The sequence below is a fragment of the Ptychodera flava genome, chromosome 6 (assembly GCF_041260155.1).
Source record: "Ptychodera flava strain L36383 chromosome 6, AS_Pfla_20210202, whole genome shotgun sequence".
Lineage (NCBI taxonomy): Eukaryota > Metazoa > Hemichordata > Enteropneusta > Ptychoderidae > Ptychodera > Ptychodera flava.
In genome coordinates this window covers 5617501-5636477 of record NC_091933.1, presented here as the reverse complement: position 1 = coordinate 5636477, position 18977 = coordinate 5617501, and the positions used below count along the sequence as shown (strand labels likewise).

At 38.1% G+C, this 18977-nt stretch overlaps 1 protein-coding gene across 1 annotated transcript; it reads left to right on the top strand.

Annotated features, from left to right (window-relative positions):
- Nucleotides 1–3986: 3986 nt before the first annotated feature.
- Nucleotides 3987–18287, top strand: LOC139134678 (calcium-activated chloride channel regulator 4-like). Its single transcript, XM_070701647.1, has 11 exons — nucleotides 3987–4257; nucleotides 5761–6055; nucleotides 6683–6966; nucleotides 8242–8496; nucleotides 8884–9111; nucleotides 10017–10316; nucleotides 10621–10848; nucleotides 12031–12307; nucleotides 12749–12922; nucleotides 13445–13669; nucleotides 14678–18287. Exons 1-11 carry the CDS (start codon nucleotides 4078–4080, stop codon nucleotides 15154–15156), a joined length of 2925 nt encoding a protein of 974 aa, XP_070557748.1. The 5' UTR covers nucleotides 3987–4077; the 3' UTR covers nucleotides 15157–18287.
- The last annotated feature ends 690 nt before the right edge of the window (nucleotides 18288–18977 follow it).

Sequence of the window (18977 nt, the reverse complement as noted above, 5' to 3'; positions counted from 1 at the left end):
ATAATTGTAATCATCTATTTGTGAGAGAATGAGTTGGTCTGTGCCTCTACAGTAACTGTCCTTCTTTGATTCGTTGGTTTCTACACTCACGTTGCCGGATGTATTGGATTTACGATCGGTTCGATACTATTGACAAAATGATTAAATACTTTTTGATAATTTGACAGCTGAAAACATTTATTCTGGTCAGTGCCAACACCTGCATGTACCGAAGGCTTGAGAGAATAATGTTGTTGGCAAGACGACAAAAGCTTGACGTCATTTTTGTTTTAAAACAAGGAAATTCTCGAGAGCCCAACAACTTTCTTACATTGATACCCCGTCACTGCAAGTATTTATCTTAGAATATGAAGAAACCCGTAATATGGTTTTTCAAGAAATGTCACTGTATGGTAAAAGAACAAGATTCAGACAACGGTACATGACAATTTGCAAAACGGCAGCATTTTCATTGTAAGACTGTGTTGTTGGGGAATTTATTTTCAAACGGATTTTGCAAAGGTTTAAAGTAGCGATTCTAAAAAGCAGTTATCCTATTTATCTTGCCCCTTTCTATTTCATGAAATCGATGCTCTTTCACTTTGTACGAAGATGACGTCACTGATCTACACAGCGTACACATGACGACATCGTCACATACGCTCTTTTAACAAGCACGGTTGATTATCGTTATGATAAAGCGCAATGGTTCGAAAATACGATTTCAAAATTAATGCGCTGGGGTTCATTGTGAAAATCTTGGAGTAATAAAGTTTTCATACACTTACCTTGCTGAAAATCGTAAAAAATATTTCTTGATAGAGTTAACACAGGGATGGTGGCCATTTTGAATTTCAAGTGTCGGTAAATATGTGGTAATTTCTTTCTCTGGTACCAAATTTTGCAGGATTGCCTTTTATTTTTATCTTTAATTTCAAAAGAAGATACTTTAATGTTTCCCCGAGGAAAGATGAAATCATTCTATATCGGTGCGTGGATACCATAGAATGCACCAAAGTCTCTGGGAACCTATCTCACACAACAACTAGTATAGTAACTACTCATAAAACTGCAAATCTTTCACGTTGTTCTCGAAGTTTGAATAGATCATGTCTACCAACACAGTATATCAACAGGCTCAGAAGAATGAAATTCTTTGTTTTGTGTCCCGGCGCTCGTAGATTCCTGCCGGTTTCCTGAAACACAAGCACACGGCTGTGTGAAATAAGACTTTGCAGCGTAACTTTTTGGTCTTTAAATCTTTGTTTAACAATTTGTACAATTTACATAAAAGGCCTGCATATTTTTTGCCGAATGACAAAATGTGGCGTAAATTATGACGGTGAAAGAAAAGTTTCTGCATTGAATTTTGCTATGGTAGCTCATATTACATGGGACTATCAAGGAAATATAAATCTTACGTTTGTAAAGTTTTCTGTTTGTGTTTTTGAACTACTTATCTGCTTTCAACATTTTTAGTGGATGTAAAACAAAGAATTTAGTAACTCTGGTCTTATCAGGCTTGAATATGAAAATTTCAAATATTGAAGTTTTCTGCAATGGTTGCCAATGACGTCACTGAAGCACAGCTTAATTGAAGTCCGCTGTAGCTTATACAATTAAACTTTGGTAGGATCTGCGGAAATCCAGAAAACGGATCTTCTCAGGACTTGAGAAAGGTGATGTCGAATATCAGAAAGGGCCGTAATTTCTTACATCACTCTGCCTATACTTACTTCACAGAAATAGATAGCGTTTGAACTCGGTTTGCCCACATGAGTTCGTTAATATCCAAGTATACGTAGATCATAAAATAAGACGTCCAAAATATGTTAAGGTGAGACAGTCGTAATTTTTTGTTCTCATTTTTTTGTTCTGTAAATCATACAGCCCTTCCTGTCCTAGTATGCTGGCACACAGTGTGCTACACTGTAGTTTTGCCCACACACGGTATTGTGTACAATACGCCATGATATCGCTCACTTATTAAGCGACTTCCAGTCCGTACTGACATTCAGATATAAACTTGAAATATTACAAAATGTCACATACAATTTGTTGATCATTTGAACACTAGACAAGAAACTCTTTCACAGACGTAATAAAAAGTACAGAAAAATACATTAAAAGTAGCAGGTGATAGAGCTCTAGGGATGTGATTAGGAGAGTTTACAAAATCCGTTTTGATTTAACCTTTTGTTCTCGGGTCGTTAACTATACAGGTGTAACCAGGAAAGGGCTGCAGTAATTTCTTTATATTTTGACACTTTTGACAGATGAATAAAAATATTTTTAGTCCGACAGCGTGTGGGTTTTGATAATTTATTGAATCAATAAAAGCAAATATTATGCATTCGTGTTGAAGATTTATCAATGATGAATCACACAGCCTGTCATCGATAACGCTTCATTCTAGCAATTCAGTCTCTTTAGGTCCTTGCACTCTTACCATCTAACCCGTTTCACAGTCCATAGGTTGTTCACCTTGTCGAATAATGTCATGGTTGTTGATAACATTACTTGAAAGTAGATTTCGAGGCAGTCGTACATTTCAGCAACGCAGGAATTTAATGCAGAATGAAGCTTAGGTAGTGATTGGGTACATACGACCTTTTCAATCGAGGCATTGTTTCAGTACAAGACAAGTGCACGTTGATACTACACTCCTTGGGCACCGCGGCTGTACATGTGTAAATCCAATTTTATTGCCTCTATGATTTGAGGAGAATACTTGGCCCTCGATATAACAGCGCTGAACCTACAGACCTGTGCTTGTCATTGTGCATGGGTGTATTTACTCGACCTGTACCGACCATGATTATTATCGTTCTGCGCAAATGCTTTTTGCCACAGTATTCCTTTTTCAAGAAGGAAACATATAGATCACGCAGACACTGTTTCGAACCAATGAATAGGATATGCAAAATGGGAGAACCACATAAGATTGACTTTTTTCAAACTGAAATCTTGATAACAAGTGTTTTGTGAAAATAAGTCTTCCTTTCATGTAGGCTGCAACGCGTGTCGGGCAAGGTTTCTATGTCGATCTTGTAAGTTACAATTTTTTTAGCTTCTGTCTCCAGCTCCCAGCGACAAGACACGGCGTCAATTTAGAGAAACGGCAATCCTAGATACTCATAAATATAGTTTCCTATATGCACTAATGTTACACAGTCAACTATTTCGTTATCGAGGGGTCGGGGAACTGTGGTCGAGACGAAATAAACAGGTAGTGTCTCAAAGATGTCATCTATGGCATCTTAAAGTAGAGCTACCATGAAGTTGACGTACATGTTGAACGATATGATGCTTCTGTTGCAATGCCGAAAATGCTGCAATTCAATGTTTGAATCAAGCAATGGTCAATGTCAATGTTAACATCCTGATAAATTCTTATTAAAATCTAACAATTAATTAACAATTTCTTTTGCTGTAGAGATGAACTTAACATTGATTATATTCTGTGGTTTAAGTTTACATTGACCAAACGCTGTTTTATCCCTTACCTTAAATATGTATGCTTTAGGTGAAAGCGACGCAGCTGAGTTGCCAAAGTCTCCAATTTCGGTAGGACTATCTGCATCACATTAAGCCTACTACCAATTAAGAACATCATGCAGTCCCCTTTATAATAGCTGGATCTGATTTTTCACTCATCAAACCGAAAGAGTTTCAAGCTGAATAGAGTTACATGAGAAGCTTTAGCAAACGACCACATTTCATTATTTCACGTAGTAGTCGGTACAAGTCAATATACTATAGGGACTGACTTTGTTTTAATAAAAAAAAACATCGAATCTTACCAGTCACGTACTGCATACTTTATGATTATTAATGAACTCTTGGATTGACAAGGGCTTGGCATGCATGTCCTGACTTCAACCCATATGAATAAATAAGGAAATTTAGTGTACTCCAATGGCCAGTCGGGTACAATAAATAACAGCGTACTTCACCAACGCCCAAGATAACAGCAGTAGGTAATTCAAAAATTGACTCATAACAGTGACAACTCCAAAGCACCCCATCTCATTACTAAGGCGGCAACCACCGTTGGCGGGACTTCGGCCGTTTTTCGACGTTCGTCTTATTTTTTTGATGAGATGCGCCATGGATTTTCGACTGGCGAGTACTTTTAGTGTTGTCATTGTCTTGTTGGCTGCTTCTGTGGGCGGACAGAGAAATCACATCGTATTTAACAACAACGAGTATGGTGGACTGCTGGTTGCCATCCACGACAGTATACCAGAGGATCCGTATCTGATAGAAAGAATTAAGGTCAGTTGAGGTGTTGGGGGAAAGAGTCGGCAGTTCAATTTTTATGAATTCTCCTTTTTTCAGCTCTAAATTGGGTATTCTGGCTTCTCTCATATACTGTTACATAAAAAGCAAATGACATAAGCTGACATAAAGTAGATTTCTGACCAGAGTGTGAGCGAGTGAGAAAGTTGGAGAAGTGGAAGACTGAGGGTCATATAGAAGAGTGTCTGGCGTGGAGTGGAGTGTCTCAACATGTCAATTAGGTTTAGATCTAGAAAAGATATGTTTAGTGTTTAGCTTTGTCAGAGAATTATGAGCTTTTTCACCATAACTCTTTTAAGATTTGCTCATGAAACGTATGCGGGACATAAAATGAAAGTTTTTCAGTTTTGCTCATTCTCTGAAGAAGAATCACAAAGCTATTCTATTTTTGAAATTAGAATTAAAATGAAGAGTTATGGTGGACATTTGTGTCTGAGAGAAATTTATCTCGATTATATTGAAATTCAAAATGTCCGGTATTTTTCTCGTGAACTCCGAAGAGAAAATAATTTTTGCAATTTTCAACCCCCCCCCCCAAAAAAAAAAAACCCAAAAAATCAGGCACTTTTTAAATTGGATTTATGAGCAAATTTTTAAGATTGTACTCACTGGTTGTAACGTGGTGAAGGATCATATATTTTGAGCCTTTAAAATATATATACCGGGCGGTGATCTGTTAAAACATTTCTTTGACAATATCATAAGGTGCACCCAACCAAACTCAGAAAACAAATAACTTTCGTTTGAGTCCCTAACAGGGCAATCTTATATCAGTTGGGATTGAGCGTAAATATGATAGACACTCACCCTCACCATGAACGGATGTTCCTGTACACGGTTGCAATATTGACTTGTTTACTCACTTGTTGGCAATGACGACATTCAATATCAAACCTTTATTGCCCAGCAACTTGAACAAGTCTGTGCAACGTTATCGACAAAAATAGATACACTCACTAAACATTCAAAGAGATTCAGTGCAAAATTTCTGTCTGATTTACATCTCAAATAACAAAATGGTATCTGGGCGAGGCCCTTTGTGATGTCAGAAATTGTGACAGGTTGTCAGCTACTTCTCTCGGTAATGATCGATAGTGGGTGGAGGTCTTATTAACTTGCAGCTTAGGCTTTTGAATAATTACAATTTACAATTACCTATTGTCCTAGTTTGGTGTTACTTGTCTTTGTTCTTTCTGCACGTTGTATGTTTACGCTACATATTTGAGAACCAAAGGTGCGGTGTCTTTAGCCTGATATTTGGAGCAGTTGCCGCCAGGCTATGTTGCGAATTGACATATCCCTACACCCTGAATGTTTTAGCTTAGATTGCATACACTCTACACAGAAGTTCATTGTTATAGATGAATATACCAAAAAGGCACAAAATAAATAATGTGCCATTTTCACACCGTTTTTCCGTAATTTTAATTTTTTAATAATTCCTCCTGTTATTTATTCTACTGTCGCTGACGACCACAGACAGTATTCACTGATGCCAGTAGATATCTATACAACGCAACTGAAGCCAGGGCCCACTTCAAAAACGTCACCATTCTAATACCGCGGACGTGGAACGAGAGCTTGGCCGACGAAGCCGCCACCACCGAGAAGTTCTGCATCGCCAACGTCGTGGTTGACCAACCCAACCCTGAGTACGGTGACAATCCGTACGTCAAGCAGACCAAGCCCTGTGGTAAACCTGGCGAGTACATGCACCTGACGTCACGATGGCTGACTGACATAGCTTTCGCGGAATACTACTGGGGTGATTCTGGTGAGTTGGTATTCTATTACGAAGGGCTTGGTCATGGCATCTTTGAAGGAGTAAATGAGAAATTTTCCTTTAAAAAATTCTTTTCAATCTTGCTTTTTGTGAAATATGTACGTGACTCATCGGGTAAAAAATCTGGAGATGCTGAATATGATCATGCCTCCAAAAACAAGACGGTACATTCATAAAAACACATTTATTTTCTGAGTATCAGAGTAAGACATGTGACTTTTCCTTCGAACAGAAGAATTGAATTTCGCAGATTGGAAAGTTTAAGAACGTCTATGTCTCGTGGTTTTGCGTACAGTGTGACTCGAATGGTACCGATAATTCCTGCAATGTTAAACGCGTACGAATATCCAGTCTCCAGATACCAGTATCACATGACGCTGAAGTGTTAACATCAAATCATTCTTTTAATTGAGTCACACGAAACGTCTCAGAGCATCGAAGAATTATATGTAATGATCGTTGTTTTTTATTTGCCACCCATATTAGGTAGGAATATCCATTTTCTGATTTTTCTGATTCCAAGATCGAACTAAATTTGATTTTCAATGTTTTTCTCGTTCATAAACTCTCGAGAAAGTATACAATATTTTACTGTAAAATATTGTCGTCTACCCTTAGGCAAGGTCGTAGTTCATGAATGGGGTCATCTCAGATGGGGACTGTTTGACGAATACGCCACGGAGGATGTCGAACACTTTTACTACGACGAGAGCGGCCGAGTCCAGCCGACTCGCTGTTCGGCAGCGATCGCCGGTGTGTCGAGGGACATCGACAACAATTTCAGGTCATGTAACAGAAACCCCGATTCCGGTGTGTATCCAAGTCCAGGATGTCGATTCTTTCCGAATTTAAACAGCAACGATGGAAGGTCGTCCTATTTGTTCGGAAATTATCTGGACTCGGTAAGTTTATACTATAATGAGGTGAAAAATCAATGTAAAGTGAATACACACTTATATATATATATATATATATATATATATATATATATATATATATATATATATATATATATATATACATGTATATATATATATGTGTGTGTGTGTGTGTGTGTGTGTGATACATGTGTGTATACTATATGTATATAATGTTCTTTGTTTTTGCACACGACCTTAACACCTCCCCCCCCCACACACACACACACACAAACACACATATACAAAATAAGACTCGATTCTTCTTATTTGATATCAGTGGTTCACTTTAAAGTTTGGCGGTACCTTCTATATCGTTTATGTCAAAAACACTGATTAATTACTTTGAATTTCTGTCGGTCAATTTGAACAAAAGATTTATATTCCACGGAGAAAACTCAAAGCATGTAATTGTATATTTCAGTATTACTCTGAACCGAGATAAATGACAACATTCTTGTGCTGTCATGGCAAGATTTGCATTAGGTCTTAGATTAGCTTATAAGGAAAATAAATACACAGTCCAACATGATAAGCTTTATATCGGCCTAGAACTTTATATGTATCAAGCAAACAAACAACATATTAATATCTGTACGCCAATGATGTTTATTAAAATTTTCCGTCCATATCGTCACCATGTACATAGAGCTTAAGTAATTTTTTTGCGATATCAAAGCTCTACCATACCTGTCACCATTAAATTGTGACAGGAAACAGGAAATAATATGTACCGTGGGCTTATAACAATTGTACCAATGGAAGCCAAGAGAAGTTGTGATGTTATGAAGGTAGCACTCGGTTCGAAATTGAAAGATTTAACTTACGCTTCAAAGAAACTTTAACCTCTGTCAGAATCATGAATGAAAGTCGGAGGGATTTCGTTACAATTTCGGAACAAGCACGATTGTTTCTTGGGGGAAGTATAAACCATGGTACACATCATTTACTGAAATTCGAAATGGCCACCATCCCCGTTTTAATGCTTTGGGAGTATTAGATTTTCGATTTTTCCAAAAATAGGATACGGAAGCTATATTTAGTGCAAGAGCTTTAAAGTGAGCCAAAAAGCGGTAAATAAGAGATGTGTGTGACGCAATTAACCTCTGAAATGAAACGTCTTTGCCAAGAAACTTTGCGATTGAGTCCATAAAGCTTACACATCGGCAGCATCCATGATGCAGGAGACGATAACCTTTACATATAGTCACGCAAATTTCCGAAATTATTTCTTCCATGTGTTTGTCACGTTTCTATCAGGTCTCTGAATTTTGCCACAGCGACCCATCCAAGCCAGCGTCGTCCCGACACAACAGACTGGCAAGAAATAAGCAGAACAAGAACTGTTGCTACAGCAGTGCTTGGGAAGTTATGCTGGGTACTCCAGATTTCTTCAACGGCAGTAACACAGCTCGCGAAGTCGAAGATACAGCGCCCTCGTTTCGTGTTGTTCAGGAGAGAGATCTGAGAATCGTCCTGGTACTTGACGTATCCGGGAGCATGAATAATGCCAATGTAGGTGACAGAGATAGATCGATATGAATCTCAAAATACCCTGCAATGAATGCAACGAAAATTGACTGTGATGTACGTGTATCTTTTACATTAGATTGACATCCTCACTGCCTTCTGAACTGACTAAATTTTCCCCAGAGCCCTCTGTCTGTCCCATCGACAATAAAACCAAATCATATTCCTAATACACCAACATGGCTTTTGACCTAATTTACCCACAGAGCAAAATAATACCATTTCCTCGTCCGCTGAATATAAAAGACACCACCTGCGAACATGTTTTCCCCCGCGACCGATTTTTTGGGTTATGATATGCATTAGTGAACAGCCTTCTTAGCAGAGAGCAAAATCAGTCATTATATTTTGTATATGTGCACTTTCCATTAGAACCCGACACGATTCGAGCTAATGATACAATCCTGTGCCAAATACATTCAGTACACGGTACCCAACAACACATACATTGGTATCGTGGAGTTTTCAACGACGGCAGGGACGTTATCTGGTATGGTCTACATCGACAGTGCCCAGGCACGACAGCAACTTGTGGACAAGTTGCCTGCAAGAGCATCGGGTGCGACTTGTATAGGCTGTGGACTGAGAGAAGGGGTCAAGGTAATCATTTGACGAGTAACGCTTTGTTTTCCCGTTTGATGTACAAACTTGGAAATTAGAGATTTTGCAAATTATAAATTAAAATATTTTATTAACATACAATAGGCCACCGGCCTTAAATCCCCAATAGCTGCAAATGTTTGGCAAACCGATCTCAAAATATCCTTAGTTTTCCAAGAGTTTTCTTTGAATAAGACCCATTAGAGACTACAAAAGTGTATAACGCTGCCATGACTGTCAAAGTGGCATGTAAATTCAGAGGGTTTAACGTCATTTAGATTTCCCGTCATTTTCTAAAACTAATCATATGGCAGATTAAAACAACAAAATGTTGGCCTTCGTGTGTTGTGCATTCAAGTTAATGGCATCATGCTTGTTTCTGGTATGATCACGATGTGTATGTGCAGGAAATACTCTTTTTTTAGTATTTTCCCGTGGGGCGCCATTTTATGGGTGCCTGTTTAAAACCTTCAGGCATGGTCCAAATCAGCTAGCAGTGATACTTCTATACACGTCCTTCAGTTAGTACATTTACAAGAACCAACTTTGGTTTGAAAATAAAATCATGAAAATAATGCATAAAATTCGTCCGTTCAACCATCTGTCCATCGATTCATTCTTCTTTATCTATCTATCTATCTATCTATCTATCTATCTATCTATCTATCTACCTATCTACCTATCTGTACATCATTTATGTGTTCAATACTCTATCTTAAGACCATCAATGGATGGTTTAGTCTGTCGAAGTATGTATTTGTATTACAGTTGTATCATCACAACCCAAGGATGTGACACACTGAAAGAGTTTAGATGTCGCGCAAGTACACATGTATATCATATATAAACTAATTCCTTAAAAGACTCTATACATAATGTCTCTTGGCTTTATTGTTTGAAATTAGGTTTTAGAAGGAGGACCGGGAGCAACTGCCGCTGGCGGTATTCTGTTTCTCCTGTCAGACGGGGAAGAGAACCGAATTCCCGACATTGATGACGTCACTCCGGAGCTAATTTCGAAGAAAGTAATCGTCGATTCACTAGCGTTCAGTGCTGACGCTGACGACAAACTAACTCACCTGTCACAGGTCACCAACGGACTAGCGTTTTACTACTCCGAAAGCAGCCAATCGACGGCTCTGAATGACGCCTTTGCCAGTACCATTGCGGGGCGGACGTGCAGTGGAAATACGGCATCAGTGCAGGTATTTAGCTTATGCTGTGTACACAACTTAGATTACTTTGGAAAATGTACAGCTCTCCAGTCCATCTATTCAACGATGGTTGGTCGGTCAGATTACCGTTAATATTAAATGGGATTTTTTCTTTGCTGGTGAATACAATTGAATAAGCCACTTTGAGAATCTTCAATTTACTAGTATACCCTTGTGTTCTAATACACTGACAAGTACCCAAAATAATCAGATTCGCTGCACTTCCTCGTGACAGCAGTACTAATTACAGAATGTTTAGCTCTTCCATAATGTCGTGTTTTCGTTTCCTCTACAGCTCATCAGTATCAAACCAACGCTGACAGCCGGTGATATGTTCAGCGGTAACATAGTCATCGATTCCAGCATTGGTTCCGAAACGATATTCTTCTTTTTCTGGCAAAGCCAAGAAGTCGACGTAAAACTGACGTCACCAGATGGAACTGTGTATAACGACACATCACCGGCATACCAGGCTGATCCCAGCACACGGTCAATCATTATCCAAATACCCGGAAGGGCACAGGCAAGTATCTGAAGAATTGTGCTAGTCCAAATAGAAATATTTTTTCCGTCGACACTCTAATAAGCATTTACAGAAAATGATGGAATATGACCGCAATTTACTGTATGTGCATGCTCATCTAAAGATCAACAAATAAAAACGGGGTGTTTGTTCTTTCAAATTTTTCCAATCAACTGATTATTGTAACTCAAAATTTATGCGATATTTAATAGATATGGTTTAATAGCTGTGCAGAGGAAATGGTTTTCTTCGAATTTAAAGCGTTTGTGCTTTACACTGACTGACGTCATCAAACATGGAAATTCTAATTCCCATGCGAAAAATAGAAAAGTTTGTGTGCATCTAGACTAGCCGCGCCAGCCTCAAAGTTTCACTTGAAAAAAATGATCGTTAGTTTGGCAGTGTCACGCACCGCCAATAATATCAAGACTGAATCCATGGGATAACGTGTAGGTCCCATCAATTTTGATTAGTCAATGATAATGAGGCTACCGATGTTATCTTTGTGTGTCAAACTACTCACTGCATGAGCACATTTCTGATTTGTTGCTTTCATGTCGATAATTTGATCTTATAACACACAAGAAATTAAACAAAAACCCAGCATTTTTGCATCATTGGATTGTAAAATACCTTGGATGAGAGATGCACCTGTTATTTTGTCAGTAGACGTAAGGGGTAATGAAATCTGTGTTTGCATTGTAGGTTTTAGCAATTATAGAACTCTCAACAACGCGTTTGAAGAGATTCGAAAAACCAAACGGGTCTAGCCTGCTGACTAACAAAGACTATTTACAATCGGCAATACGGTATTCATGGCATAATAAAATTTCTGCTTGCGGCCCAAATGAATGCACTTGAGATAAAAAATTGAACCAGGCGTTTTGACATAGATATGGCCATTGAACACTGAAATGTGTCCATTGCGCTGAGATCAATAAAGAAGTTCTTAACCTGATTTAGACAGTGTTTGTTTTTTTATCTTTGGCTATTCAAGTAAATTTCACAAGAAAATTTCACACGTTAAAAGTAAAAGTGTAGGAACGTCATAACGATGTTGCAGATAAACGTTAACATTTCCATACACTTTCTAAAATGCCCATTTATTTCAAAGAGAGTGTTACGGAATTTTCAAAATTGTCATATGAAGATTAACGTAAAACTTTGTCTTACTTCACTCAGGTTGGAAGGTGGACATACAACGTCACAAATCCAAGCGCCAACGATCAAACTGTAGAGATAGCAGTCGAATCGAAACCCGCCGATGGAAGCACATCGCCAATTCGACTTTCATCGACTCTGAGCAGCGACCTGATCAGCGAATCTCCACCCGTTGTCATTATATACGCATATTTGAGTCAGGGATACGTTCCGGTTACCGGGGCCTCAGTCTTCGCTACGGTCGATCGCCCTCATCCTCACCTGCCAACCGAGGTTCAATTGTTTGACAATGGAGTCGGTGAGCTGTCTGTCTGTCTGTCCTTTATTGCTGCTCTTTCTTGCTTTTCACGAGCCTAATTCTAACTCTAATAGTATTTATTAATCATGTGAATCTGTGTATTTATATGGGTATCTGTGTATCTATGTATATGCATATTTTTAATTATCGATGGATGTATCTCTGTGTACATGTGTAGTTCAGTATATATCCAGTACAAGTTTGTAAGGGTGTATATATCTGTTACTGGATGGTAAAATTGTAACTTTGTTGTTTAACGCTCGAAGTAGTTCCCGTTGGAACTCAAACAAAACGTAGCAGGTATACTGACAAATCTTTACAAGTCCGAACATTTGTAATTAATCCCTTCCTGTGCAATGATCGTCGTTTTATAGATTTAAGCTTATACATTGTATTGAACATTTTGATATTAATTTTGATAGTAATTCCATCCATATGCAGGAGCCGATGTTTCCAAAGACGACGGCGTATACTCAGGCTACTTTCTGGATTTTGAGGAGGCTGACTGTGGTGACAGAGAATGTCGGTATAGTGTGCAAGTCACTGCGGATGACAAAGATGGCAACGCCTTGATCAGAATAATAGGGAAAATGGGTGCACTCCCGAAAAACTTTTGTAAGCGTATATTGTATTTATTAATACTTCATGAAAATGGAATGATGCTTATCCGGAATTACAAAAAGCAAATGTACCAGTTGTCATGATAAGATACTGAGATACAAGATTATCCAAATAAACCAATCAACGACAGAGCAAGGCAGAATATGTGATTGTGGGATTTAGTTTACTGATTTAATTTTGAACACGATTCTCAGGTATTTCCACGGTCTCTTGTTAACCTTTTCTCCTGCGAAGCGTGAAAGAAATAATTCTGTCCTATTTTCCAGTTTCGCATTGCTGTCAAGTAAAGCAATGTCAGTAGCAGAATACGTGTAAACCGTCAAAATAAGAAAGTTGTCAATGTCATATGCTTGAAGAGCTTTAAAAGACGACAGTTGAAACATGTAGTTGTAGTCTAAAATCGGTTACAAAGTCACAACTGTTTGGCACTCTGACGACTCATACATTTGTCACGTGATAGCAAAATTTCGTCATCAACCACAGGTTCTGAATATCCTCCCACTTGTTGCCTTGCAGCCGTGATTCCAGAGACAGGAGATCCGACGCCAGTGGGCGATTTTGCAAGAATCAGTGCTGGCGGCGTCATTCAAGTCAGCGACGATGTGAAATACAGGGAACCAGGCGAGGATCTCTTTCCGCCCTCCGCTATCACAGACCTCGAAGCTGTAGCGGCATCCTATGAAAATCAAACAATCGAACTTCAGTGGACGGCAACCGGAGATGACTTTGACAAGGGAACGGGTAAGATATCCTGTTTTGTACAATACAATCGAAGAGACACTTCCCTATGTAGTTACATGCCTTCATTATCCTTTAAACGAAAAAATGACATTATGACAGGAAAAGATGGCCATTGACATTGAAGATATTATCTTAAAAATTTTTGGTTCAATTTTAAGCAACATACACATCTTCAACTTACGTTGGTGAGGCTGCCTGCATAATGACTTTTTCTCCAATTGTAATCCCAATTGTAATCGCATTTCCTTACCATAGCTTTAAACGTAATTAGTTTGTTTGCAATACTTTTGAATTAACACATTGGAAAGTTGAATGTAAAAATAAGCAATTGAACAATTATTTCAAAATTTTTTCAAAACTGAATGGAACTTGACCTTGGATCTCTTGATTGTCACCTGCGCACAGTAGATACAGAACTCCCACAATCTATAGTGTCATTCATATTCATGCTGCTTTTCAACCATCACGCACGACTCTCTCTCTCTCTCTCTCTCTCTCTCTCTCTCTCTCTCTCTCTCTCTCTCTCTCTCTGCCTCTGTCGTTGTTACCGTCTTTCTCTTTCAACAGACACAGACACACGCACACGCATGCACGCACACAACATAACCTCACATGTGTGCAAAAATTCTCGCATTTATCATAAAGCCTTTGATGAAAATATTTAAACATTGCCAAATTACCCGACGACAGAAGCAGTGAGAGCTTTTCACGTCTGTCATCCAAGGCTGATAATTTTTCATCATCTCACCATCTATCGCTCTGCTTACTTGATTTTGCTTGTCTGGGCAAATCTTCTCCCCACAATTTACATGTTTCTTTATTCATTTTTACATTGCTAGTTCTCAGTGTATGCACATTATATTCGTTTCCTTGTCTGATTTACCGTGTCTTGTCCGTGTACCTAAACCAACACCATCCACCTGTTTGCCTGCATGCATGTGTCTTCCATTTGTCACTGTCTCCGAAGTGTATATCTCACTGTCCCTAACGGTATGTATCTCGCTGCAGCCGCCTACTATGACCTCCGGTACAGCACGTCATTTTCCCACATTCTGGACAACTTCGACAACGCCACCGTCATAACAGACCAAGATGTCGTCATCGGCAACCTGTCCAATCCCGAGCAATCTGAGACCTTGGAGACGTTCGTTGTGCGCATGCCTGTCAGGGGCACAGGTACGACTTACTACTTTGCTGTCAAAGCGGTCGACGATGGAGGAAACGTCGGCGCTATTTCAAACATCGCGCAGCAGACACTGGTTCCACCTCTGGTTCCATCTCTGGTTCCACCCCTGGTTGTCGAAGATGAAGGAGGACTTAAATACTGGCACATAATCATCATCGTTACGGGCAGTATTCTCCTCGTTGCCGTAATTGTATTTATCATAGCTGCAGTGTACAGTTATCGGTCACAGGTCAAACGTAAGAACAAATATCATAACAAACCATATGAAGGAAAGGACAACCCACTTAAAGTTCAAGCATAAAATATAAGAATTTCTGTCAGCCCTTTAGTCCTTTTTTTCTCCATGATGTAACTAATGAAGAAGTTCTAGATACGTTAAATGGGCTAGCTGAAAATAAGGCTGTTGGCTTCGATAACTTCAGCCCGAAATTAATAGTTTGGGCTAAAGAATATATCTCAAAGCCACTATGTTATATAATTAATTTATCTTTTTCCTCGGGAGTTTTTCCAAATCAACTAAAAATTGCAAAAGTCACCCCTATTTATAAAACAGGGGAGCCCACAGACCCTGGAAATTATCGCCTAATTTCTGTATTACCACAGTTCAGCAAAGTCTTTGAGAAAACAATAAATAAGCAGATCACCATTTTACTTCAATAACTTTTCTTTGTTGTATCACCATCAATATGGGTTTAGAGAAAAATTTAGCACAAAACTTGCAATTGTAGATTTGGTTCAAAAGTTAAGTGATGAAATTGACAGAGGAAGAACAGTTATTGGGATATTTTTAGACTTGAAAGAAGCTTTTGATACCGTTAATCATAGTATCTTAATCGACAAATTATATGCATATGGAATACGTGGGGTTGCCTTGGATCTTTTAAAAACTACCTCTCCGATAGGAAACAACTTGTATGTGTTAATGGGGTTCAGTCCCAAGAACTTCCAATTACCTGTGGAGTCCCACAGGGGTCTGTACTGGGACCCACTCTTTTTCTCATTTATGTCAATGACCTGGCAAAGTGTACAGATTTCTTTGATAGTCGCCTATTTGCTGATGATACTAGTTTATTTCATTCTTTTGACTCAAGTGAAGTCATAAATTTACATTATGTTAATGAAAAGTTACAGCATGTAGTTGACTGGTGTAGTAATAACAAACTAACAATAAATACAAAAAAGACTGAGTATGTAATATTCCGGGGTAAAAATAGACTAGTACAATGCCAAGGCATAATCAGTATTAAAGGGGAACAGATTTATGAAGTTCAAAGCACTCAATATATTGGGGTTGACCTAGATAATAAACTTACCTGGAAAGAACATACAAATAAAGTTAACAAAACAATAAGTTCTAAGGCAGGTATATTATATAAAATTAAGCACATTGTCCCCCAACCAACGTTGTTACTACTTTATAATTGTTTCATTTTACCACATATCTCTTATTCGTTAGAAGTATGGGGAATACGTACGCAACTTACCTTAAGCCTATATATCTTACCCAAAAACGAATAGTACGTACTCTTACAAACTCCAACAGATTTGAGCATACACAACCATTGTTTCATGAGTTGGAAATTCTTGATGTCTTTAAGCAATATACTTATCAAACTGTACTTTTTGTTTATGATAATATAAGTGGAAATTTTCCTTCAGACATTCCTTGTTACTTTTCAAGCATTCAACATCTGATCTCATCCCTAAATATACCACTAATATAGGACAGTGTTCAATGAAATACTCTGGTGTTACACTCTGGAACCAAATCCCAGAAAGTATAAGATCTTTGACATCTAAGTCAAAAGTTAAAAGAGACCTGAAACGTCATCTCTTGTTTATCTGACAGGTTTCTTCTCTTTCATGTATATTTTCTAAGACAAAGTTTTATAATTTATGTACTCACATTGACATAGAATTTATTTCAAATATCGAGGATAGGTCACAATGTTCAACATGATGCCCTATGGCAAACTGATAGATTCAGCAATTGTGAATGGTAGGCGGCTGGACTCGATTAGTATGATACTATTTTCTAGTCCCTACCCAATTTACTAATCCTTAATGTGTCTGTATTTTTCTTTTTCTTTTCTGTTCTATTGGGAAATAAAATATCCTTAAAAAAATATCCTAAAATGCAAATTTTACGACACTACGATGATTGTTCGAATGGTACTCCGTTTTCTTACATAGTACATTTATAAACGGTCACATAAATCAACAAGTTTTGACGTAACTCCCCTTTCTGATCAGATGAAGTGTCATCACCAATATGACGGTACATTCTCTGGAAGCTGTGCAAGGATCTACCCACTGTCTGATATTTTTATAAACAGTCTCTCAAATCCCTCGAGTTACCGTGATTCAGTTCAATTAAGGGATAGTAGCCGTTTGGTTACAGCGCCCGTATGAGGCAAATGTGCTCCTTTGACTTCCAAAATAATGGCACGTCTTTAAGTTCTTCAAACATATTGCCATGTTGTTTACTGCATACACATAATGATACACGGAGCGACACTAATGACCATTCACATATTTCGTAAGCAGAATTCCAAATTCATATTATTCTCTGTAACCACCAACACCATGGAAACGACAGTTGCTTTAGAACAGTTTTGAAGAAGTAAAGTATTTATTCAAACAGATTGTAGTGTTCGTGAGCATGGCATATATTTGATAAGATGAAAATCGAGGAGAAAGTAATATTGTACCACTGTGGTTGTACATTGCTTTCATCTTATCTCGCCCCACAATTTTCTTAAGACTATTCAATTTCGTGTTCGCCAGAAAAGCACGACTGTAGATTTGATGGATGTGACCTTATTAGCCGCAACTTCTGACGATAGTTGCATCATTTTGTTCGAGAAAACAAGCACGGTTATTTTTTTCCTTCTTACAACGTATCTTAAAGTAAAAGTATTAACCTTGTAAGCATTCCATGCTACGTACAATATGTAATGAACACGATTGGAACTAATTTGGGATAGTTGGATTTCATATTTTTCAAATACTTCAAAAGTGTTAGGTGCCGTGATGCTGAATGTTGCAATATTGCAAATTACTCATAAAAACGAGTGTGTACTGTAAAAAGAAAAGCAGACGAGATTATATTTGTAGATTAAATCGGTATTACTTCACCATCCAAGTATCCCAAATTAGTTCCAATCGTGTTTATGTTACTCTTTGCATATAAACTCTGAACTCCATTCCAGACTAAAATTCTGCTACAAAAATGTAAAATTGACATGCGGACTGTGTTGAATCGTTGAAACACCTTGTCATGCCAAATATCATAAGATGTGTACAGCAACAGTTATAGTCAAATATATATAGTTTGAACAGTTTTGTAAAGTACAAAATGTCACTCTGCAACAATTTAAATCGCAAGAACGGGATATTTAAAATTGGTATAAACTTATGCTTAAACTGTAATTAATTCTTTTCGTGTTGTCATTACTGTTAAGTACTGCATTGGTCTTTCAGCTATCGACTAAAACTCTACATTACACCACAGACAAATATAGAAACAGTTTCTATATTTGTCTGTGATTACACAGGTCAGATGTGTGAATGAATGTAGTGACCATTTGTGACAATAGCTGTCGGTGTTGACGGCAACTTCTGCTCTATTAGGCCGAACAAAAAAAAAGTTGTGCTGTTCCGATAACCCGACCTACCCTATTTTTCAGCTGCCGACCCTAAACTTTTTACAGCTACGTAAACACGGAAGTAAAAAAAAGAAAAAAAAACCGTAAAATCAGGCGTTCATTACTTGGCATTTGATTTTTGCTTGAACGAGGATGTCTTTAATGGTTTTTTTTCCTTTTAGGCCTATATGTGTGATACATTTTACATTTTACAACAAAACCTTTTAAGCTATATACATGATGAAGAAATTTAGCAGACATAACACAAACACCACTTCCATTCGCAAGTGATTATCTCAGGCTGGGATTTACCAACAAAGACATAAATGACGGCATATTTAAAGACAGGGAGACTGATTCCCTGTCCCATTTCTGTCGTTGGCTGCGCTGTGCTAGCGGGAGGGATCCTCTATGCTACAGACATTTTCGTCAAGCTTCTTGATATTTGACGTCACACTGTCTATCGAATCAAAGG